The sequence below is a fragment of the Zophobas morio genome, unplaced genomic scaffold (genome assembly GCF_036711695.1).
Source record: "Zophobas morio isolate AGI-343-1 ecotype UQ-CSIRO unplaced genomic scaffold, CSIRO_AGI_Zmor_V1 ptg000054l, whole genome shotgun sequence".
In the NCBI taxonomy this organism is placed as follows: Eukaryota; Metazoa; Arthropoda; class Insecta; order Coleoptera; family Tenebrionidae; genus Zophobas; species Zophobas morio.
The window spans coordinates 1931097-1958148 of NW_026972159.1; the positions used below are offsets into that span (position 1 = coordinate 1931097).

General features: G+C 32.9%; 1 protein-coding gene across 1 annotated transcript in view; it reads left to right on the forward strand.

The window, feature by feature from the left end:
- Positions 1-2484: 2484 nt before the first annotated feature.
- LOC135142800 (Krueppel-like factor 13) overlaps positions 2485-27052 on the forward strand; it is a 169657-nt gene continuing 145089 nt past the window's right edge. The window contains exon 1 of the mRNA XM_064074549.1: positions 2485-3028. Within this exon, the coding sequence (XP_063930619.1) occupies positions 2590-3028 (439 nt within the window). The 5' untranslated portion in view covers positions 2485-2589. The remainder of the gene's footprint in view (positions 3029-27052) is intronic.

Here is a 27052-nt window from a genome sequence, read left to right on the forward strand (position 1 = left end):
CCAAAAAGGCAATAATAAAACGCCAAAAAAACAACAAAGAATACTATAAGAACAGGACAAAAAATATAAAGAAAAGTTGGTAAAAAAGAGGCCACAACGACAAAAAGAACAACTAAAAAAGCGAAAAACTGGATAAGACAAATTTAAAAAACGACAAAAAAACACCAAAGAAATGCAACAAAAAGAAAGTGAGACAAAAAAAACTGCGACAAAAAAAAGGACTAAAAGAAGAAAAAAGGTAACAAAACATGTAACAAAAAGACATAGAGAAATGTCGAAAAAATGCAACAAAAACCGACAAAATAAAGGCGAAAAAAACAACAACATAGCGACTAAATAAATCTACAAAAGGAGCAACAAAAAAGGTGGAACGCCACTTAAAAGGATATCCAAAAAAGCGAGAAAAAAGCCGAAGAAAGCAAAAAAAGCGATAAAAAGGGACAATAAATGTAAGCGATAAAAGTTACAAAAGAAACTGCGATAAAAAATGGCAAAAAGACTAAAAAGAAGGTCACGACAAAGCGGCAAATAAGACGACTAGAAAACCTCAAAAGACACAACGAAAAGTGCCACAAAAATGACGACAAAAAACTACAGAGAAAAGGCGAACAATGGGCGACAAAAATAACCGATAAAAGAGACGACAAAAAACGGGAATGAAAAAAAGGACTATAATACAATAGCGATGAATTAATGCCACAAAAGAACAGCAAGAAAAGTGGATAAAAGCAAAAAAAAGAGACAAAAAAAGAGCGAATAAGAAAACAGATAAAAAGTAAAACATGCCACAAATAAAAAAGCAAAAAAGCGTCAAATGACGACAAAAAAGGCAGCAAAGGCAGACAAAAATATAAATATACAGTGTGTTATTGAAAGGTACGTACAACAAAATTGACAGTTCTTCGTAAAGTCTAAGAAGTCTAAAAAACTTACTTTGTGTTATCAAAATTATAAGGGGAAAATTAACCCTTATCCAACCTTTTTAGACGCTACTGAAAGATAAATAGGTAAAATTAATTTATTTTAATAAACCCTAGCAACTGTAACAATAAAACTTTTATCAAGACTAAATGTTGCTATAGAAACGAGAAATAATCTTTTTATCAGAGGCGTACAACGAATTTGGACATACATTTTAATAATTTTTGTCTCTAAAAGGAAAACACTTTTACCTGAACTTTTTTTAACTTTTAGCACCCATACTTCGAGACCAGTTCCCGATTTTATTTTGTACGTACCTTTCAATAACACGCTGTATACTGAGAAATGACAAATGTAGAACCTATACGAATTTGTTGCATTGAAGACAGTATTGCTCAAGCAAAATTTTGGCCTAAATTAAATCAAAAATTGCTAAGGAACGGTTGATTATTCAATTGCATTAATTAATTATACAAACAAGCTTCAAGATTTGGGAAAATAATACTTCATCAAATCATTCCCTGGTCGACTTCAATTTCTTCTAAAAGTTCTTTTGAATAAAATTTTCCGCTTCTACAGTTTGAATTTTGAAAATCGAATTATTTCACAAATAAACAACATGGTATCCATTACAACATCAAAATAATAGCCATCTATATATAACTCAATACTTCGTTAGAAAAATGTTTTAGAAACTAAAACAGAATAAAATGTTGTATGTATCACGGGCATAATTGTCGATTGTGGCCCTCGGGAAATTAAAAGCTCACCTTTGTCGGGTTTTAAACACTCCCTCGTGCCATAATTTCCCTAATTATGCCCTTAATACATAAATAACTATTTTTAGTTTCTAAGATAAATTGTAACATGTTTCACAATTTAATTTTTTTTCAAAAATCTAAACATCGGAGCTAAAAAATAAACATGAAAGTCGCGTTTTACCATCTACATATACCAGATCGACCCAAATACAAAGAAAAAACGATCGGTGACAGCTCAACGCTTAAAGTTCTTGAAGGATGGTAATTTTTATAGGATAATTAAAGCTGTGGTATCTTCCGACAAATGCTCTTTTTATGGTTAGTAAAGTTCGCTTGGAGCCATTTTTTTTTTGGGTTCGTTCTTGAACTCAGTGGACATTTTAAGCAATTTTTAGAAAATACTTAATTTGTTTCGTTTATTTTCGCCTCCCCAATAAAATGGCTGCTCGCTCATCTTCCGTCCCCCGCTGCCTCTCGCCCCCTTGGCCTTCACCCACCCAATCCAAATTAATTTCGTCAGTGCAAACACGAAGATTTTAAAATAATTACACCTGTTGATTCTTGGTACAAGAGCAAAATTCCGCAAATCCACGTCGTCCGTCCCATTACCCGTCCGAGAACCTCGCCGCCCCCGTCCCGCTTTTTCCAAATTAGGCGAAAATCCGCGCACCCCGGGCCGACACAGGTGTTAAAACCGAACTGTTTTTGATGGTCGGGGTGGAAGCGGGTCGCCCTAACCCTAAATAAAGCGAAAAGCCGGGCGCATCGCGAGTGGGGCCAGATGGTGGGGGGCGGCTTCAGCGCCTCGCTCCGCAGTCCGCGTCCGATCGCCGCCGAGTGTGCACGTCGCTTGTCGCCCCGCGCCCCCCACAGAGATGAGTGCCACCTAACCTGCAGCCGCCTCAGCATGGACGAGGTGAACTTCGCCGCGCAGTGTCTCCTGGAGATGTCCCACAGCAAGGACCACCTCAGCCGCCCCCTGGACCTGTCGTTCAGCGCGTCGCCGGCCGTCATCGTGGAGACGCTGCCCGCCGCCAAGGAGACCCAGGAGTCGTCCTACATGGTGGCGCGCATCCTCACGGACCTCACCAGGATCAAGCAGGAGCCGGTGCCCGAGGTGCCGTCGGAGGAGGACGACGGCTACGCCGGCCTGACGGACAGTTCGGGCGCCAGTGCGAAGGCCGAGCCGAAGGCGGAGGCGCCGGCCCCGCGGAAGGCCGCCGCCCCCAAGGCGCAGACTAGGTTCGGGCCGCAGAACAGAAAGACTCACAAGTGCTCGTACGAGGGATGCCACAAGATCTACGGCAAGAGCTCGCATCTGAAGGCGCACTTGAGGACGCACACAGGTCAGTGGATGTCGGGGGCAGCGGAGGCAGCTCATGTTATTTTCTATATGCGTTGCGGCTTGTTTTGCGCTGAGTGTTTACAATGTATGCTGCTGCCTGGTGACCGGTCTGGGTCAAGTCTAGACTCTGACTCATGGTCTTTGGGTTTTTTTAGAGGGGGAACATATGGTTGGCTTGCTGGAGGCACCGACTTGGTTTCCGATTTCCGGCGGCTGGGTTGCTGGACCCTTTTGGGAACCACTTCCTCGTAATGTAGTCGGGAAAAATCCAAATGGGCGCTTTTAGAAACACATTTTGGGTTGTCTTGTATCGACATAAAGTATTGCGCCCGAGGGACCCGAACCCTGGACCTATTATAGGCATGTTCAGTCCGATGCATTTTGAAGCTCGTAAACATGATGGGTTATTAAACTTTTCATTAAAACTTGAATATTTACCCATATACTCGTAGTGGGGGGAACATTTGTATATTTCGAGGTCGTAATTTGAATTTCAAAATTTTGGCACCACGTGTTTCACCGATTCTTATCTATTCGTCGACGTATTTTGATTCTAACTGTGTTTCAAGTCTTTAATTTTGTCTTGGGACAATATGAGGTTTCATTGAAAAAATTACCAGGTAGTTATCTGTAATTTAAAGTTTTCCGTTGACTCCAAGTTGCTACTAAATATTTATGATACTTGTGAAGGTCTAAGAGATGATTGTTGACTTCCTGGTCTGACATACCAGGATCGAGAAGATGATAGAACGTCCAAAAAATTAATTATTCATCCCTTCCAAAAATCGGTGACATCATCAAAATATTTCTAGTACGATTTGCGACGTGACTGTATTCTCCGCTATTTTTAAAGTAGGGTTTTCCAACGGTGCTAATTTTTTATGGAACGCCTATATATTTTAAATATTCTGATTATCCCTTTTTGGGGTTCGAATCATAGTTTATTTGTGAAATGACGTAAGCTATAGCTGTAAAACCTAAGAAGAGATCGATTAGAACATTATACAGGTGGGTCACTAAACGCGTGTTCCTCGACTTCTCATAATTACATATTATAAATAGAAAAAAAGTCAAAAGATCAAAGTTGTACCGTTTTTTGAGGACTATACTCTAAAATTATTTTTAACCATACAGGTGTTTTGTTTGTAAGGTGTAACACAACTTAGTTTTCTTTTCAATGAAACATCCTATATATTTTTACAAATTTAAAAAGTTCACAAAAAATCACAGCAGGGTTATTTTTAAAATCTGTGTTATTTCACGCTTTGTTGTCGAATAAAGAGACCAAATTTCCATATACAGAGTGTTTATAAAAAATGTTCATAATATTACTGTTTTCGACTATCGATATTTCAGCTTTTTTAAGTAGGACAGCTATATTTTATTACTGCATCATATTCTATTTTTTGTTTCCTCTTTTAATAAAATACAGGGTGTTCCATGAGAAAAAACTGAAACATTGTCATTTGATAGTTGTTAACTCTTAGAATTTTTTATACATACTAATATTAAAATTGAAGAAAATTGAAACGTGGCGACGTCGCATCGGAATTTCAAAAGTAAACTGAAGGCCAAAGTCGATCAAACTATGTAAAAATGTATAGGGTTTTCATTAAAAAATCCAAGTTGTGTCGTACGCCTTAAAAGTAGAACACTCTGTATAGTTAAAAATAAGTTTACTGTTTGTTAGTCAAGTTAAGTTTTTTTTCCTTAATAATTAATGAGATATCAAGGACCGCGGACTTGATTGACTCATCCTGTATATAGATTTTTTAACAAAAAAAATCTATGTTGTATTTTCACTGTAATTTATCACAAAAAAAATATATCAGATTTTATGATTTATCTAAGAGACTGCATTTGTTTGATGGTGCTTTAGGGACGAGGGAGGTTCTGTATAAATAATGGATCCGTTTTTTAAAACATCGCTAATATTTTTTTGAGACGAATCAGCTATTTTTTTGTTTCGAAAAAATTAGGATAGTGGCTTGAAATAATGGCTGTTTTCGTATTCTAAAGTAGAGTCCAGGAATTAGTGAACATTGATTTTCGTTTCCAAAAGTGATTAGTAGAAGTTTTCAATTAACCGCTTAGGATTGCTTACAGCCCTGACATTGTTTGTTATTACTTGTTGAAAAGGAACAACGGTTCCATGAATCAGATGTGCATGACACATTTTAGTAGCCGGTAAATCATTGCCATTATAACCCTGAGGAGTATAGTAAGGGCTTCCAGTAAACATTTTTAGAAAGAGGAAAACAATGTTCCTGGTCTCTACTATGCAAGCTCTGAAACGTTAGTAAAACGTGAAATTAAACAGTTATGAAAAAAATTGGTCTAAAGAGTTTAGACAGTACTTCCCTCGCTGTCGGAAACTTGACGACTGCATGCCTATTATGTTTTTTTTTCTCATTACATTTTTGTAGTGGGAATTTAAAAAAAAATTGTGATGACGTCATCAACATTTTTGCAAGGACACGTATATCAGTTGGGATAGATGTAGTGTAATACTAAGAATAAAATTATTGTGTTCCCAAATTTTCGGGAAAATGAATTGGGTCGTTTTGAATATTGATTTCTTATAATCAATAAAATAACGAAACAATTTACTCACGTATACGGCGCCGGTGTGTAATATCTAGAGAGCGGATTTCTGTCGGGCTAGGCAAGGCCAAACTCGGTACGGCTCGCACGGGATGCGAATTCATTGCCGTTGCGGACTGCACTTCGTTTATTTGAGATTAGAATAACGTTGTTTCGTTGCACTCTGCTGTTAATTCCCGTTCTCATTTACTTAGCCGTTTGATTAATAAATCGTTAATTATATTTATGGAATCCAGCACGTCCCCCCCTATAATCGTGACGTAGCCCGACAGAAATCCGCTGTCTAGTAATATGAGGGGCAACTGAAAATCGTTTATGTATAAACATTCTTAATTTAAGATGACAAGCGTAACAGCATACGTAAGAGCCAAACAGAGAAACTGTAAACAAAACGACCATCGGTTTTATTGCTTCGACTTCCGCTTATTATATAAAACATTGCGTTTTATTTTAATTCTTGACGGTGAAATTCACAATTGGTTGATTATAAACATGTCTATTTCGCATTCGCGGAACCAAGTGACCGCATAAAACAAATGCAGGTCTGTAATGTTAAAGTCGATGTAAATAAGCGTGCTACTCTTATGTTTCAACCGAGTTTTTCCTTTAACAAATTTTGTGTCTACCAAATTGGGTTGGTTGGGGTGTAATACTAATAATAAGTGTTGCCTTTAATTTAATCAATAAAATAAATTGACTTCATTAATTTTTTTGAACCACCTCTTAAGAAAATCTAAAAAATATGAATGGAATGATAAATCACAAGTACAAACTCATCATATTTTTTGCATTTTAGATAGGATTTATTCAGCAAAATTTAAGGGTGACGTCATCAATTTTTTTAGGAGGGATGAACAAATACATTTTGAACAAAAGTTTACCATGCTTATAATAACTTTAAAATATTCCCAAGATTTCAAAGCATTCGGTTTTGTAATTCCTGATTAAATCGATAAAATAAATTCACGCCTTCATTAATTTTTTTGAGTCACCCTGCATATGCAAATCCAAAAATATGAATGGAATGATAAATCACAAGTACAGACTCATCATATTTTGTACATTTTAGATACGATTTATTCGGCAAACTTTTCAGCTGACGTCATCAGTTTTTTGTAGAAGATAACCAAATATATTTTGACTAAAAATTTATTATGCTCTTTATTATAACCTTACAACATCTGCAAGATTTCAAAGCATTCGGTTTTGTAGTTCCTGATTAAATCAATAAAATAAATTTACGCATTCATTAATTTTTTTGAGTCACCCTGTATATGCAAATCGAAAAAATTTGAATGGAATGATAAATCACAAGAAGAGACTCACCATATTTTGTACATTTTAGATAGGATTTATTCAGCAAAATTTTGTGGTGACATCATAAATTTTTTAGGGGGGACGACCAAATACGTTTTGATCAAAAATTTACCATGCTTATGATAATTTTAAAATATCTTCAAGATTTCGAAGCATTCGGTTTTGTAGTTCCTGAGTAAATCAGTAAAATAAATTTACGCTTTCATTTATTTTCTTGAATCACCCTGTATATGCAAATCCAAAAAATATGAATGGAGTGATAGATCACAAGTACAGACTGATCATATTTTGTACATTTTAGATATGATTTATTCGGCAAATTTTCGAGCTGACGTCATCAAGTTTTTGGAGGGGATAAGCAAATATATTTTGACTAAACATTTATTATGCTCTTTATGACCTTAAAACATCTGCAAGATTTCAGAGCATTCGGTTTTGTAGTTCCTGATTAAATCAATAAAATATATTTACGCATTCATTAATTTTTTTGAGTCACCCTGTATATGCAAATCCAAAAAATATGAATGGAGTGATAGATCACAAGTACAGACTCATCATATTTTGTACATTTTAGATATGATTTATTCCACAAACTTTTGAGCTGACGTTATCAAGTTTTTGGAGGGGATAAGCAAATATTTTTTGACTAAAGATTTATGATGCTCTTTATAGCCTTAAAACATCTGCAACATTTCAAAGCATTCTGGTTAGCAGATTAAAAATTAAATTTCAAAATATTGTTTTATAATTTTGATTTGTTTTCCAAAAATCTGGACGTTTCGGGTGAAAAGTCGATTCAGAGTTGTAAACTACATGTGTAGGACTATGTTATTTTATACAATTGAAAACCCATTTACTATGTACAATTTTGAAGTGACGCCATCGCATTAGTGGTGGGGATGATTAGACAAATTTTGGTTAGCGTTTTACCATCTACATGATATTCTTAATATAAGTACAAAATTTCACAACAATCGGTCGAGTACTTTCGGAGATTATCTGTCTAATAAAAATCCGGGACAACAGACGGACAGACGGACGGACAGACGGACAGACGGACAGACGGACGGACAGACGGACAGACGGACAGACGGACAGACGGACAGACAGACGGAAATGGGAGACCTATTTCTTCGTCTTCTAGGGGTCATGAAAGATCGAGAAAACGTAAAAGTAGAGAGTCGGCCGACGGACTCGATTACAATACTTCCTTTGCTTACGCTCGGGAAGTAAAAACCAAAACGTAATCGTCATTAATTTTTGCTGGATAAAAAATATCAAATTTTGATATTTGTTTAAGATATCTTGTTTAAGCAATTACTTCCAATATACACTTTTGGAAACAGAAAAACAATATTCATTAATTTTTCGTCTCTACTATACAAGCTCTGAAACGTTGGGAAAACGTAAAATTATTCAGTTATCAAAAATGTCATAGTGAAATTAGCTTACATTTGAGAGGTAAAAAGTGAAGGATATTACTGAAATAAGAGCTATTTTATCCAAGGACGCATTTTTCAATAAAATAAATAGGATCACGTCATCATCAATATTTGGGTACGATATCTTGGGAACAGAAAGACCATGTTCACTATTTTCTGGTCTCTACTATACAAGCTTTGAAACGTTGGGAAAACGTGAAAAGTTACTAAAAAAGCTATAGCGTAATTAGCTTACATCTAGGAAGTAAAACTGAAGGAAATTAGTAGAATAAGATCTATGTTATCAAGGGACGCATTTTACAATAAAGTTTTGTGTACATTTTTTTCAAAACGACGTTATCAATTTTTTGCTTGGTAAAAATATATCAAATTTTGGTATTTGTTTAGGATATCTTGTTTAAGTAATTGCTTCCAATATACACTTTGGAAACAGAAAAACAATATGCATTAATTTTTCGTGTCTACTATACAAGCTCTGAAACATTGGGAAAACGTAAAATTATTCAGTTATCAAAAATGTCATAGTGAAATTAGCTTACATTTGAGAGGTAAAAAGTGAGGGATATTACTGAAATAAGAGCTATTTTATCCAAGGACGCATTTTTCAATAAAATAAATAGGATGACGTCATCATCAATTTTGGTTTTTTTGTTTAGGGTATCTTGTGTAAGCAGTTATTTGCAGTAAAAATTTTTGCAAGCAAGAAGAAAATGTTCACTAATTCCGGGTCTCTACTATACTCTGAAACGTCAGGAAAACGTAAAATTAGACACTTTTAAAAAAGTCCAGAGTGTAACTAGCTTACGTTTAAGAGATAAAACTGGGGATATTATTGGAATAAGAGTTGTTCACTGATTCCTGGTATCTACCATACAAGCTCTGAAACGTCGGGAAAACGTAAAATTAGACAGTTATTCTTAACTTTTTTATTAATTAGCTTACTCTTAAGAGGTAAAGTTGAAGGATATTAGTGGAGTAAGAGCTACTTTGCCCAGGGTCGCATTTTTCAATAAACTTTTGTTAAATTTTTTCCAAATTACGTCATTAGTTTTTTGGAGGTACATAAATGTATCAAATTTTAATATTTGTTTAGGATATCTTGTGTAAGCTATTACTAACAATACATACTCTTGGAAACAGGACATTGTTCACAAATTCCTGATCTTTACCATACTCTGAAACGTTGGAAAAATGTGAAATTAAAAAGAAAAGACCAAAGTGCAATTCTAATGAACTTTCTCTTAGGAGGTAACCTTGAAAAATATTATTAGGATAAGAACTATTTTATTCAGTAGTATTCTTTAAATTTTTTCAAATTGACGTCATCAATTTTTTGGGGGCATAAATAATTAATAAAATTTTGATATTTGGGTACGATATCTTGGGAACAGAAAGATCATGTTCACTATTTTCTGGTCTCTACTATACAAACTTTGAAGCGTTGGGAAAACGTGAAAAGTTACTAAAAAAGCTATAGTGTAATTAGCTTACATCTAGGAAGTAAAACTGAAGGAAATTAGTGGAATAAGATCTATTTTATTAAGGGATGCATTTTACAATAAAGTTTTGTTTAAATTTTTTTCAAAACGACGTTATCAATTTTTTGCTGGGTAAAAATACATCAAATTTTGGCATTTGTTTAGGATATCTTATTTAAGCAATTACTTCCAATATACACTTTGGAAACAGAAAAGCAATATTCATTAATTTTTCGTCTCTACTATACAAGCGCTGAAACATTGGGAAAACGTAAAATTGTTCAGTTATCAAAAATGTCATAGTGAAATTAGCTTACGTTTGAGTGGTAAAAAGTGAGGGATATTACTGAAATAAGAGCTATTTTATCCAGGGACGCATTTTTCAATAAAATAAATAGGATGACGTCATCATCAATTTTGGTTTTTGTTTAGGATATCTTGTGTAATCAGTTACTTCCAGTAAAAACTTTTGCAAGCAAGAAGAAAATGTTCACTAATTCCGGGTCTCAACTATACTCTGAAACGTCAGGAAAACATAAAATTAGACAGTTATAAAAAAGTCCAGAGTGTAATTAGCTTACGTTTAAGAGATAAAACTGGGGATATTATTGGAATAAGAGTTGTTCACTGATTCCTGGTCTCTACCATACAAGCTCTGAAACGTTGGGAAAACGTAAAATTAGACAGTTATTATTAACTTTTTTATTAATTAGCGTACTCTTAAGAGGTAAAATTGAAGGATATTAGTGAAGTAAGAGCCACTTTGCCCAGGGTCGCATTTTTCAATAAACTTTTGTTAAATTTTTTTCCAAATGACGTCATTAGTTTTTTGGAGGTACATGAATGTATCAAATTTTGATATTTGTTTAGGATATCGTGTGTAAGCTATTACTAACAATAAATACTCTTGGAAACAGGACAATGTTCACTAATTCCTGGTCTTTACCATACTCTGAAACGTTGGAAAAATGTGAAATTAAAAAGAAAAGACCAAAGTGCAATTCTAATTAACTTTCTCTTAGGAGGTAACACTGAAAAATATTATTAGGATAAGAACTATTTTATTCAATAGTATTCTTAAAATTTTTTCAAATTGACGTCATAAATTTTTTGGGGGCATAAATAATTAAATATATAAAATTTTGATATTTGGGTACGATATCTTGGGAACAGAAAGATCATGTTCACTATTTTCTGGTCTCTACTATACAAGCTTTGAAACGTTGGGAAAACGTGAAAAGTTACTAAAAAAGCTATAGTGTAATTAGCTTACATCTAGGAAGTAAAACTGAAGGAAATTAGTAGAATAAGATCTATGTTATCAAGGGACGCATTTTACAATAAAGTTTTGTGTAAATTTTTTTCAAAACGACGTTATCAATTTTTTGCTTGGTAAAAATGTATCAAATTTTGGTATTTGTTTAGAATATCTTGTTTAATTAATTGCTTCCAATATACACTTTGGAAACAGAAAAACAATATTAATTAATTTTTCGTGTCTACTATACAAGCTCTGAAACATTGAGAAAACGTAAAATTATTCAGTTATCAAAAATGTCATAGTGAAATTAGCTTAGATTTGAGAGGTAAAAAGTGAAGGATATTACTGAAATAAGAACTATTTTATCCAGGGACGCATTTTTCAATAAAATAAATAGGATGACGTCATCATCAATTTTGGTTTTTTTCTTTAGGATATCTTGTGTAAGCAGTTACTTGCAGTAAAAATTTTTGCAAGCAAGAAGAAAATGTTCACTAATTCCGGGTCTCTACTATACTCTGAAACGTCAGGAAAACGTAAAATTAGACACTTATAAAAAAGTCCAGAGTGTAACTAGGTTACGTTTAAGAGATAAAACTGGGGATATTATTGGAATAAGAGTTGTTCACTGATTTCTGGTCTCTACCATACATGCTCTGAAACGTTGGGAAAACGTAAAATTAGACAGTTATTATTAACTTTTTTATTAATCAGCTTACTCTTAAGAGGTAAAGTTGAAGGATATTAGTGGAGTCAGAGCTACTTTGCTGAGGGACGCATTTTTCAATAAACTTTTGTTAATTTTTTTTCCAAATGACGTCATTAGTTTTTTGGAGGTACATCAATGTATCAAATTTTGATATTTGTTTAGGATATCTTGTATAAGCTAATACTAACAATAAATACTCTTGGAAACAGGACAATGTTCACTAATTCCTGATCTTTACCATACTCTGAAACGTTGGAAAAATGTGAAGTTAGACAGAAAAGACCAAAGTGCAATTCTAATTAACTTTCTCTTAGGAGGTAACCCTGAAAAATATTATTAGGAAAAGAACTATTTTATTCAATAGTATTCTTTAACTTTTTTCAAATTGTCGTCATAAATTTTTTGGGGGCATAAATAATTAAATATGTAAAATTTTGATATTTGGGTACGATATCTTGGGAACAGAAAGACCATGTTCACTATTTTCTGGTCTCTACTATACAAGCTTTGAAACTTTGGGAAAACGTGAAAAGTTACTAAAAAAGCTATGGCGTAATTAGCTTACATCTAGGAAGTAAAACTGAGGAAATTAGTGGAATAAGATCTATTTTATCAAGGTACGCATTTTACAATAAAGTTTTGTTTAAATTTTTTTCAAAACGACGTTATCAATTTTTTGCTGGGTAAAAATATATCAAATTTTGGTATTTGTTTAGGATACCTTGTTTAAGCAATTGCTTCCAATATACACTTTGGAAACAGAGAAACAGTATTCATTAATTTTTCGTCTCTACTATACAAGCTCTGAAACATTGGGAAAACGTAAAATTATTCAGTTATCAAAAATGTCATAGTGAAATTAGCTTACATTTGAGAGGTAAAAAGTGAGGGATATTACTGAAATAAGAGCTATTTTATCCAAGGACGCATTTTTCAATAAAATAAATAGGATGACGTCATCATCAATTTTGGTTTTTGTTTCGGATATCTTGTGTAAGCAGGTACTTCCAGTAAAAACTTTTGCAAGCAAGAAGAAAATGTTCACTAATTCCGGGTCTCTACTATACTCTGAAACGTCAGGAAAACGTAAAATTAGACAGTTATAAAAAAGTCTACAGTGTAACTAGGTTACGTTTAAAAGATAAAACTGGGGATATTATTGGAATAAGAGTTGTTCACTGATTCCTGGTCTCTACCATACAAGCTCTGAAACGTTGGGAAAACGTAAAATTAGACAGTTATTATTAACTTTTTTATTAATTAGCTTACTCTTAAGAGGTAAAGTTGAAGGATATTAGTGGAGTAAGAGTACTTTGCTCAGGGTCGCATTTTTCAATAAACTTTTGTTAATTTTTTTTTCAAATGACGTCATTAGTTTTTTGGAGATACATAAATGTATCAAATTTTGATATTTGTTTAGGATATCGTGTGTAAGTTATTACTAACAATAAATACTCTCGGAAACAGGACAATGTTCACTAATTCCTGGTCTTTACCATACTCTGAAACGTTGGAAAAATGTGAAATTAAAAAGAAAAGACCAAAGTGCAATTCTAATTAACTTTCTCTTAGGAGGTAACACTGAAAAATATTATTAGGATAAGAACTATTTTATTCAATAGTATTCTTTAACTTTTTTCAAATTGACGTCATAAATTTTTTAATAATTAAATATGTAAAATTTTGATATTTGGGTACGATATCTTGGGAACAGAAAGATCATGTTCACTATTTTCTGCTCTCTACTATACAAGCTTTGAAACGTTGGGAAAACGTGAAAAGTTACTAAAAAAGCTATAGTGTAATTAGCTTATATCTAGGAAGTAAAACTGAAGGAAATTTGTGGGATAAGATCTATTTCATCAAGGGACGCATTTTACAATAAAGTTTTGTTTACTTTTTTTTTCAAAACGACGTTATTAATTTTTGCTGGGTAATAATATATCAAATTTTGGTATTTGTTTCGGATATCTTGTGTAAACAATTACTTCCAGTAAAAATGTTTGGAAACGGAAAGACAATGGTCACTAATTCCTGGTCTCTACTATACACTGAAACGTTGGAAAAATGTGAAATTAGACAGAAAAAAAACAGAGTAATTCTAATTAGCGTACTGTTAGAAGGATATTATTGGAATAAGTTTTGTCCAGGGACCCATTTTTCAATAGTTTTGTTTACATTTTTATTTAAACATTTCTCGACAGACAGACAGAACGGAAACGTGCTAAATAAAACTTCGAATACAATTCCTACAGGACTAAATAGAGTTAGAGGTTCAAACTGTGCAAAATATTCGTTTCTCTCAAACAATGATGGCTTTTTAATATGTGCATAGAATACATATTTTTCTCATGTATTTAAATAGGGAAGTGCAAAGGTAAAGTCAAGCGTTGTATGAAAGTGAGTCATGCTATGTCATTACCGTAAGTAATACGAATATTTTTGTCGAATGAAGTTGTTTGTGAACAAATAGATATTACGATTGTATTCGTTCATTTAATTTTAATTTTAAATTCTATTTTGATTCGTGCAGGTGTAAATTCATGGAACACTAGAGTGAATTAGAACTAAAACATTTATTTATTTATCTCCAACTTTGTGTTACGTCATCGATTTTTCGTACTTTCGTTGTTTAACTCATTACTAATTCACAACCACAGGAAATTTATACGTGGAAAATGGTAAAACAACCGCCTCTTTATAAATTTTAGATTGACGAAGGCATAATTGAGCGTCCTAGTGCTCGTAATAGTCACTATCATTTCAATTAAAACAGAAACAAACAAAAACAAAAAATGAAAACCAGAAGTTTTTATTCTATTAAAGTTGTACTTTAACCTCTGATAACTCACTCCATCCAGTTGAGTGAAGCAAAAATCGTGACAGTGTTGAAACACTGTTTACAGTCTGCAGCCTTGAAATTTCCTCAAGTGTGCTAATTCGTACTTGCAGAAACCCGCTGCCTGCACCCACAATTACTCAAAGCCCCAAACCCGACCCTTCCGCAGGTAGTACGACCGGTACTCGAGCAATAAACCCGGTTCCTCCGGCCTTTGCGCCGTTCATTTGGCACTTATTTTTAGCACTCGTTTATCGATCTCTCTCCCAAAGCTCATTTTGATAATTTATGAAAAGCTGCATAACGAGCGCCCGTTCGCGTCGTTTCACCTGCCGGTAATCCGAAGTCCGCTTTTTTCCATAAAAGAACCGTACACTAATAATAAGACGAAAGTCTTGGTATGTCGGCCTTGGAAACAGGCTGCTGCTTGTCCAGGCGGATTGTGGGCGTGTCCGGCTGTTGTCTCGGCTCGGAAAAAAGTTCATTGCCATTGTTTTGCAACCTCTTGCTTTTGACTCACCGACGATGCGAACTTGTTTACGTCCAGTCGGATGTAAACGCGAAATCGGTCGAGGCGGCCACAAATCCGAGAGATGGGTTTTGGGTACGCTGGGCGACAAAAGAAACGAATCCGTCCTAGAAATTTCGCCAGAGTTGTTCAGGTAGCGGTTATTGTTGACTTCCTGGAACTTATTAAGGCTCGCGTCTGGATCGGTTTCGCCCTATACTAAATACATTGAAAACATCGTCGTGGTTTCCGGAGTTGCATTTTAAAAATACGGGATATATCGCTTTAAAAAAATTATATTTCGAATTAACAAACTTGAGTCCAGGGGACCTCCATATTTATATTCATATCTAGTCAGCAGTTTTTACAAAAAAAAATTATAAAGTTGACCGATTTTTACACCAGATTTAACCGGTACATTGATGCATTTTTTGAAGAAGTGCTGAAGTGATTTGCATTCTGAGATAGGAGGTCCCCTGGGGAAAAGTGTCAGCTTTCTTTTGATACCATTTATAATCCTAAAAAATTCACGACTGAGGTAAATAACTCTCGAAAAGACAGAATCTGTTGAAACGAAAAATCGCCATTAAACGCGCTATGATGCCGTAGCAGAATACAGGTTTACTTAGATTCTGGTTTGGTTGCAGACTTAATTTAATGTGAACCTTGTCCACCAGGGGGAGCTGTTTTTACTCAGCGATTTATCGGAATAAAATTTTGATATCGCATTTCCGATTTTACAATACCATTTCGGTTTTTAGAAGTGACAAAATAACGTATCCATCCAGTGGCGTAACAATCAAACTGCGGGCCTGTGTTCTACAACACTGTGGGACCCCTAATGAACAGCGAAATAAAAATATTTAACAATACGAGTATAATGAGTAAAGAATGAGTAGATTGCAATTAGCGCTAACGTTTTATTAAAATCATTCTACCTGAAACATTGAATTAAAAAAATAAAATACAATAATTACCTGAAGAAATATAATTAAAATATATACAATATTAGAAACTAGCCGACCCGCCAAACGTTGTTTTGGCATTTCTAGTGAATATTTTGGTACACAGTTAAATAAAAAATTAAATTAAAATAAATACATAAAAATTTATCGTACGACAATGATTATATTCAATGGTCATCTTGCAACCCTATTGCGCATCTGTGGATGAAAGCAAAGATACTCATATCGTTATTAAAAAATGGGGGTTGGTGGTAGAAGGGTCAAAATTTAGGGTTATATGTATTTTTTGATGACAAATCTTAAAAAAATAAAAATAAAAAATGTCTAAAAAATAAAAAAAATTTGGTGGGTCACCCTTATCACTTAGGGGTTTAAAAAATAGTTTACTAGACCTACCGAATATACACAAAAAAATTCATAAGAATCGGTCAAGGCGTTTCGGAGGAGATTGGTTACAAACACTGTGACACCAGAATTTTATATTAGATTATTTTAGAAAAAAATTCTTTACCATAAAAAAGGTTATACTGAGTCGACCTTAAAAGATTGACGTATGCTGTCGCGGACTTTTTTTTAGAACTTTTAGAAGGGAACAATTCCATCATACATGATTTTTATGTAACTTTAACCGTTTAATACGCAGCGTAAGCAACGGAAGCTGTCAAAGGACGAATAATTTTCCCGTTTTTCCGATATTTTTTCATTCTATAATAATTTCCCAGGCAGTTTTTTTTTCTACTTAAAAAATTAGTTGTAACATACGTCAGATATATTTTATTATTCCAAAAAAGCATCACAAGTACAAAATTAAAATAGTTTTGAAAATACGAAAATTTTCATAAAACACAACTGAAACTGATTTTTTTTTTTCACGTTTTATTACAGCATGAAGTTTCACTGTAGAACTGAGGACAAAATTTAAGTATTTTGTTGTCTTGCATCATAAATTAGTCATACTTTTGTCGGATAAAGATTGGTAATTTACTACATGGGGTGTTAGATTTGTTACAATGGGATTGCGACACTGCGACAGGTTTATTACAAACAGATGCTGCTGCATTTTCGACCGCCGGTGCCTGTCGCTAAAACCCGAGTTTATTGAGTCTATGATATTGAATCTTTAGTTGATTGTTTATTTTTTTCAACATTTTCTACAATTTCAGAAATTATGGATTCAATAAACTTATGTGTTTTTTTACTGTTTGTACAATTTTTTGTACTAATTGCACGTTTTGTTTTTTTTTTTTGCGTAGATAAAATTTGTCACGAGCCATTATTATAAAATAAGGTGTAACAACAAAAATATAGTGCAAATAATTTGTAAGTGGACGACCGAAACTATGTTTTAGGCAGACACTGACAAAGTGGTAGTAACATTGGCAACTGTTCCAAAACTGAGTTTTGCCGAAAAAAGGTACTTTACGTGCATTTCAAACAATTACATTCATAGGACTCTACCATTTCTACCAGCCAGATGTAAACAACCACCTACAATAAATTTAACAACTTTTGTTTGTCACCGGAAGTGGGACTGGTATTGCGGACTGAAATTATCCCTTGTACACGCTTTCGACTCCATTTGAGTAACAATTTTTTTCCGAATTTAAAATTACGTTCAAGCTGTTGTTCAAGCCTAAAATTTAAAATTAAATCTTTCCGAAACAGTATGACAAATATGTAGTGAACAAAAAATATTTACACCTTATACAAAAAAATGAGGTTTACGATGCGCAAGCATATGATATACGTAAAATTAATTATTTAAATCCTTACAAAACGATATACTAACAAACAGTTTAAGCAAAGTCAAATTTTTAAACAAACTGCCTTCTGCCATGCAGTTAGCCGCCAAAATAATTAACATGAATATTTTAGTACTTACATAAAAAACCACCGTTGAATGCTTAGAATTACTTGCACACAACGTACTAATGATTTACGTTGAAGAAAGTAAAAAATTTTGCTATGTGGCTAATAGCTTCAAGGACACGTTATTATTCATTTTCAAACGATTGCGGCTAATAATTTTAACAATTTATTGTTATTTACTTGGTAAATATATTTTTATTTTTATTACTATTGTTTTGTTGCAAACGATAAAGTAAATAACAAAACCAAACTCTTATACATTATTAAGTTTAAGAAAAATTTTCCGCCAAAAATATACTATTTGTAATGAATGGGCATGTCCGACAGTGCAGATAGTAGGAAAATAATAAAAATATTTACTTATACCGGAAATATTGTTAATTCTCTTATTTCAAGTTTGGCCTACAAATGTGGAAAATCCCTCCCGTTCGTAAATAGTACCTTGGCGCGACCAATTTTTGCTTTACATGATGTTCCTGTAATTCAGACAAACAACACATCCTTGATAGGAATAAATCACATATCTACAGATAATTCCCCGACAGTAGGAGGTACTTTAATATTTACATATATTTAATATATTTACCGAAAACAATTTAAGTACGGAAACAAAATAAATAACTGGAAAGAATTAACTGTAGCCAAAATAGGAAAATGAATCAGTGAGTTTTACATCTTTCCGGTTTTGAACGGTCAAGGGTAAATTCAGGTACCCGGGTTTTGTTTGCAACTATTATGGCTAGACAGGCACTGCGGCTTGTGTACTAAAACTTATTTCCGTACAGTAAAATGTAGAATTCTACGGATCGGTGCTGCATTTATTCACATTTTAGCAATTCACTAACAGGAGGCAGCATCTCCCGGGTCGTTTTATTCGCACTTTGACCAGGCAGATATTTTGCCTCCAGACGGCACCCTTAAGTTATATTTATGGTGTTATAGATGGATCAACCCAAAATGAATAATGTATTTAGATAGCACAGCGGGATTTAACTCAGAGACGGTTTTATTGCCCCTCATTATAGTCTGTCAGTTCGTTTACCGAGACATATTTTCAAAGTGACGTCTTGTATGGGTGGAAAAATATATCAAATTATGTATGGTAGAAATAAACTGAGAAAGTTCTTGTCATATGGCTTTTTATCAAAATTAATTTCCATATATTTACTTGAATGGAAAATTTTATCAGCTGCAAATAAATAGATCCAGTTTATCGAAGCTTTTCCACTTTTAACCTTGATCTTGACTTGATGCAGATAACACAATTTCACCATTTGGAAATCGGGAATTTTCCAGAGGCACACACTAGGGGGTCCCCGAGGTTCTAATAAATTGCTTCCAAAACTATACACTGAAAGATCCCCGAGATTCTTTTAAATTACTTCAAAAACAAGGGTTCCCTGACGTTCTTTCAAACCACTTCAAAAACAAAACACAAGGGGTTCCCGAAATTTTTCAAAATTACGTACTTCAAAAACAAGACAAGCGATAACCGAGATTTTTTCAAATTACTTCAAAAACAGGAAAAGAAATCCCCGAGATTGGTTCAAATTACTTCAAAAACAAGGTTTTACCTTTGAAAGAATCTCCAAGATTCTTTCAAATTATGTACTTCAAGACAAGGGATAACCGAGATTTTTTTCAAATTACTTCAAAAACATGGTAAAAGATTCCCGAAATTCTTTAAAATTACTTCAAAAACAAGGTGAAGAATCCCCGAGATTCTTTCAAACTACTTCAAAAAACACAAGGGACCCAGAGTTTCTTTCAAATTACTTCAAAAACAACACAAGGAACCCCCACATTCTCGTAAACTACTTCAAAAACAAAATAAGGGGCTCCGAGATTCTTTCAAACTATTTCAAAAATAAAACACAAGGGACCTCCAAGATTCTTTCAAATATTTCATAAACAAAACACAAGTGGTCCCCGAGATTCTTTCAAATTATGTACTTCAAAAACAATACAATTAGAGATATTTTTCTAATTACATCAAAAACAATGTAAGAAATCCTCGAAATTCTTTAAAATTATTTCAAAAACAAGATGAAAAATCTCCGAGATTCTTTCAAACTATGTACTTAAAAAAAATTACGAGGGGCCCAGAGTTTCTTTCAAATTACTTCAAAAACAACACAAGCAATGCACCAGATTGTCGTAAACTACTTACAAAAAAAGACAAGGGGCCCCGAGATTCTTCAAATTACTTCAAAAACAGAACACAAGGGGTCCCCGAGATTCTTTCAAATTATGAACTTCAAAAACAAGACAAGACATAACCGAGGTATTTTTCAAATTACTTCAAAAACAAGCTAAGAATTCTCGGAAATTCCTCCAGACTACTTCAAAATAAAACACAAGGGGTCCCCGAGATTCTTTCAAATTATGTACTTCAAAAATAAGACAAGGGATAACCGAGATTTTTTTTGAAATTATTCCAAAGACAAGGTAAGAAATCCTCGAAATTCTTTAAAATTACTTTGAAAAGAAGATAAAGGATTTCCGAGATTCTTTAAAATTACTTCAAAAACAAGATGAAGAATCTCCGACATTCTTTCAAACTGTGTACTTAAAAAACACACAAGGGGCCCCAAGATGCTTTAAAATTACTTCAAAAACAAGATGAAGAATCTCCAAGAATCTTTCAAATTATGTACTTCAACAAAAAATCCGCGATTCTTTCAGCTACTTCAAAAAGGAAACACAAGGGTCCCCGAGAATCTTTCAAATTATGTACTTCAAAAACACGACAATTAGAGATATTATTCTAAATACATCAAAAACAAGGTAAGAAATTCTCGAAATTCTTTCAAATTACTTCGAAAAGAAGATAAGGGATTTTCTGAGATTCTTTAAAATTACTTCAAAAACAAGACGAAAAATCTCCGAGATTCTTTCAAACTATGTACTTCAAAAAAAATACGAGAGGCCCAGAGTTTCTTTCAAATTCATTCAAAAACAACACAAGGAATCCACCAGATTCTCGCAAACTACTTCAAAAAAAAGACAAGGGGCCCCGAGATTCTTTAAATTACTTCAACAACAAGATAAGGGACCCCCGAGATTCTTTCAAACTACTTCAAAAATAATACACAAGGGATCCCTGAGATTCTTTCAAACTACTTCAAAAACAAAACATCCTGGGGTCCCGAGATTCTTTCAAATTATGTACTTCAAAAACAATACAACTAGAGACTCTTTTACAATTACATCAAAAACAGGGTAAGAAATCCTCGAAATTCTTTAAAATTACTTTGAAAAGAAGATAAGGGATTTTCCGAGGTTCTTTAAAGTTACTTCAAAAACAAGACAAAAAATCTCCGAGATTCTTTCAAACTATGTACTTCAAAAAAAGAAAAAAATACGAGGGGCCCAGAGTTTCTTACAAATTACTTCAAAAACAACACAAGGAATCCGCCAGATTCTCGCAAACTACTTCAAAAAAAAAAGACAAGGGGCCCCGAGATTCTTTAAATTACTTCAACAACGAGATAAAGGACCCCTGAGATTCTTTCAAACTACTTCAAAAACTAAACACAAGGAGTCCCGAGATTCTTTCAAATTATGTACTTCAAAAACAAAGACGAGGGATAACCGATATTTTTTTCAAATTATTTCAAAAACAAGAAAAGGACATCCTCGAAATTCGTTAAAATTACTTCAAAAAGAAATTAAGGAATCCCCGAGATTCTTTAAAATTACTTCAAAGACAAGGTGAAGAAAGTTCGAAATTCTTTCAAACTACTTCAAAAAATACAAGGGACCTAGAGTTTCTTTCAAATTACTTCAAAAACAACACCAGGGACCCCCAGATTCTCGCAAACTACTTCAAAAACAAAATAAGGGGCCCCGAGATTCTTTCAAATACTTCAAAAACAAATCACAAGTGGTCCCCGAGATTCTTTCAAATTATGTACTTCAAAAACAATACAATTAGAGACATTTTTCTAATTACATCAAAAACAGGGTAAGAAATCCTCGAAATTCTTTAAAATTACTTTGAAAAGAAGATAAGGGATTTTCCGAGAATCTAAAATTACTTCAAAAACAAGACGAAAAATCTCCGAGATTCTTTCAAATTATGTACTTCAAAAAAAAAAAAATACGGGGGGCCCAGAGTTTCTTTCAAATTTTTTCAAAAACAACACAAGGAATCCACCAGATTCTCGCAAACTACTTCAAAAAAAGTGCAAGGGGCCCCGAGATTCTTTAAATTACTTCAACAACAAGACAAGGGACCCCCGAGATTCTTGCAAACCACTTCAAAAATAAAACACAAGTGGTCCCCGAGATTCTTTCAAATTATGTACTTCAAAAATAAGACAAGGGATAACCGAGATTTTTTTGAAATTATTCCAAAGACAAGGTAAGAAATCCTCGAAATTCTTTAAAATTACTTTGAAAAGAAGATAAAGGATTTCCGAGATTCTTTAAAATTACTTCAAAAACAAGATGAAGAATCTCCGACATTCTTTCAAACTGTGTACTTAAAAAACACACAAGGGGCCCACACAAGGGGTCCCCCCGATTCTTTGAAATTATGTGCTTCAGAAACAAGACAAGGGATAACTGAGATTTTTTTCAAATTACTTCAAAAACAATGTAAGAAATTCTCGAAATTCTTTAAAATTACTTTGAAAAGCGGATAAGAGATCCCCATTCAAAAATATAAAAACCGAGAAAATTTCAAAAATTTTGCGACCTTCAAGAAAAAGATCAACATGATGATTTCAAAACTTTATTTTCGTTACATTGTATTTTGAAATTTATACAGACACCACGTCAAAAATGGCTCGAATGTGATCAAAGCATCACAAAACCTGAAAACCATATAAAATCTCAATCGAGGCTCTTTCAAATCACTACAAAAACCATACAAGTAATGTCTGACATTCTTTCAAACGATGTACTTCAAAAACAAGATCAGGGATCTCGAGATTTTTTCAAAATACTTCAAAAACAACACAAGGAATTTCCGAGATTCTCTTAAACTACTTCGAAAACAAAACACAAGAGGCCTCAAGTTTCTTTAAAATTACTTCAAAATTAAGACACGTCATAAAAGTTTTACAAGGTGTAGGTTAAGTGAGTTTTGTATATCTAGAAAGTACAATTCCGCTGTCAGCTGTAGTAAATTAAATTTAGCTATACTTGTCAATGTAAAAAAAAATCAAGGCCAACGTGATTATTTTTTCAGTTGAATACATGTAAAGTTTGCGTCGGTTTTTTTAAAAAGTCGTAAAAAAATTTCATCGTAAATAACCTGTCGCTTATGTTATGTAAAATAGAATACGGTGATTATTTTTGTAATTATAGTGATGTATAATAACATTAATAACAGCACTTTAGCACAAATTTTACCTTGCCTTGTATTTTATTGCGTTTAAATTTGATTTTTAAATTTGCTTTGTTTATTTGATGATTTTATTTTTTAAAATAAGTCCTTGAACAGTATTTATTGGCATTTTTACAAATCGTGAGAGTGAAAATTTCCTGGAAGAGTTATTAAAAAAAAATGTGTATTGATACAGTTTTTTCCTTTTTCGGAATCAAAGGAATAAAAAAAAATACATGGTGTTTCATCATTGAAAAACAAAATAGTGTAAAAATATTTTGATGGAAAGAGGGCGACGATCTGTCAGTCGTTAATTTCTAAGCTGTCTCGAAAGCATCAAAACAAGGCCCGTCCTTAAAAACAGTCGCCCCCGGGCAAAAAATCCATCCAGCCCTCCACCGTCAGATTTCAATTTCGCGTGATTAATGGAACGGAATTAGCAAATGCAGATTTGAGAATTAAAAAACCAAACATTCAAACAATGCGAGCAAATTTTACGAGCGAAATCAAATTATGATATAAAACCATTATCTTTGTGGACATCAACCGGAATATTAAGAGGAATAAAAATTTACATTGACTACGTTGATGTTTGGGCTTTGCATTAATCACATTTTTTCGGGCGCTTTAAAAATTTAATGATCTAATTTTTCTCGGCATTAAAATGAATGAAAATACTTTATTACAGCCGAAAAATTTACGATTATATTTTGATCAGTCGCATTTTTCAATTCCGGCTCGGGCTAAATAACGAAGTTAGGTGCAGGGAAGTTTTCTGTTCAGGAGTAATCAATATCGGGTCGGGGTTATGGGAGACGAAGGAGATTCTACCACTTTGCTATTATCGTCTCTATCAAAATGACATTATTATCTGGCGTTATTAAGGATCAGTATCATTCAAAGTGGATTGATCTAGTCGGCGCTGAAAAGGACAACGTTTGATCACTCTGTATCCTAATTAATTTTTCGATGTAGAAACAAAAGCTGCTTTATTATTCCGAACTACAATGCTGAATAAAACGAATGTCCTTTTAATTAATTTCAATACGACAAATCTAAATAGTTCAAGGTAACTGGCACAGAACAAACACACGTGTTCGACGTATTTTAGCATAAATTGAAAGGATGTTGACAAAAGAAAGAATTATTAAGACGGCGTGACCTCTTTGTTGCGTTCCTGAAAACCGAATTTAAACACATAGAGACGTGATTGTGTGAAGCGTTCACTGAAAATTGAATTTGTTATAAATTTGACTATTGGATGAATCAGCTGCGCGCTTTCGACGAGTCGCTAGTGATTTATTACGGATTTTGACGCAACAAAACTGACATAGATTGGGAAAATTCCAAACTAAGTGTCTTATACCTACTATGTTTTTTACTTCCCGAGTGTATTTGTGGTTTATGAATCCGTGTTGAGTTTTTACCCTAGGCATCCAGATTTTTGTAAAAACAATCAATGTTGAATGACATCGTTTTACAATTTAACTTGTAAAATCGGATGCTTTGAAATCTCGCAAACGTTTTAAGGTTATCGGAAGCATGGTAATTTGTACTTGTGGTTTATGAAACTGTATTGAATCTTTATCGTAGACATCTGGATTTTTAGGAAACAAAAATTAAAATTGGGTGACAAATTTTCGAATTTTATATTTTTCATGTTCATTTTCTCTATCTTTCGATATTCCAGTTTCAGGATTTTTCAATTTTTTGTAAATTTATTCTCGATTTTCAATTCTTTGATAATTCAGTTTTGGGATTTTTTTCCTTCAATATCTGGATTTTTTTTTAATTTTCGACTGGTCGATTTTTTGTTTTTCGATTCTCGACATTGGATGTTTGGAGTTTTGGAAGTTTCGATTTCTCGATTTTTCTGTTTTTCGATTTTTAAAATTTTCGTTTTTTCGACTTTTGGATTTCTCGATCTATTTTCGACTCTTGGATTTTTTGTTTTTGGATTTTTGCGTTTTACAACGTCTTAGTTTTTCGATTTTACAATTTTTCGATTTTTTAATTTTCAATTTTGTCGTTTTTGAATTTCCATTTTTGTACTTCTCGATTTCTCATTTGATCGATTTTTCGAGTTTTCGATTTCTCGATTCTTTTACTTTTCGATTTCTTGATTTCTTCGATTGTTCGAATTTTCGATTTCTTGATCTTTCAATTTTTGATTCTTCTATTTTCCCTCGATTTTTCAATTCTTCGATATTCCGGTTTCGGAATTTTTCAATTTTATGATTCTTCAGTTTTTCTATTAATTTTTCCGAAAAAATTATTTTTTAAAACTCGAAAAATTAAAAATAGAAATATTGAAAAATGCCAAAACTGAAATATCGAAAAAAATAAAGAATCGAAAAACTGAACAATCAAAAAACTGAAAATCTTGAGTAAAATTTTCGAGAAATTCAACGAAAAAATTGATAAATCCCAACACTAGAATATCGAACAATTGATTAAACGAAAGATGAAAGGTCGAAATGTTTAAAAATCGAGAAATTGAAAAATCGGATTGTTTAATTTTTCGATTTTTCGATTTCTCGATTTTTCAATTTTTTGATTTCTTTAATTTTACAATTTACGATTTTTCAATTTTTCGATTCAACTTTTCATTTTAATTTTTCGATTTTTTTTGATTTTAGATTTCTGGATTTTTCGATTTTTCGATTTTTCAGTTCTTCGACTTTTTTAGTTGCTTGAATTTTTTTATTTTATTTTTCAATTTTTTGACGTTGCGATTTCTGTATCGATACAGAAATCGGTATCGTTCGATTTTTAAATTTTTTGATGTTTCGATTTTTTAATTTTTCGGTTGTGGAGTTTTTCCATTTTTTGGTTTTTCGATTTTCCTATTTTTCAGTTTTTCGATTTTGAAAATTTTCGTTTGTTCGACTTTTCGATTTCTCGATCAATTTTCGACTCCTCGATGTTTCAATTTTCAATTTTGTCGTTTCTGAATTTCCATTTTTGTAGTACTTCTCAATTTCTCATTTGATCGATTTTTCGATTTGTCGATTTTTTTACTCTTCGATTTTTCGATTTCTTGATTTTCCCATTCTTCCATTGTTCGACTTTTCGATTTTTCGATCTTTCAATTTTTGACTCGTCTATTTTCCTTCGATTTTTCAATTCTTCGATATTTCAGTTTGGGAATTTTTCAGTTTTTTGGTTTTCAGTTTTACGATTAATTTTTCCGAAAAATTAATTTCTCAAAAATCGAAATATTGAAAAATTCCAAAACTGAAATATCTAAAAAAATTAAGAATCGAAAAACTGAAGAATCTCGAGGACTCAAATTTTCGAGAAATTCAACGAAAAAATTGATAAATCCCAAAACTGAAAGTATTAAAAAATTTAAAAATTGAAAAAGCGAAAATTCAAAAATTCTGAAACTAGAATATCGAAAAATTGATAAAATGAAAGATGAAAAGTCGAAATATTGACAAATCGAGAAATTGAAAAATCGGATTGTTTAATTTTTCGATTTTCTAGTTCTTCGATTTTTAGAATTTTTGATATTTCGATTTTAGAATTTTTCCATTTTTTAATTTTCAATTTTGTCGTTTCAGAATTTCCATTTTTGTAATTCTCAATTTCTCATTTAATCGATTTTTCGACTTTTCGATTTTTTGCTTTTCCCATTCTTCGATCGTTGGACTTTTCGATTTCTCGATCTTCCAATTTTTGATTCTTCAATATTC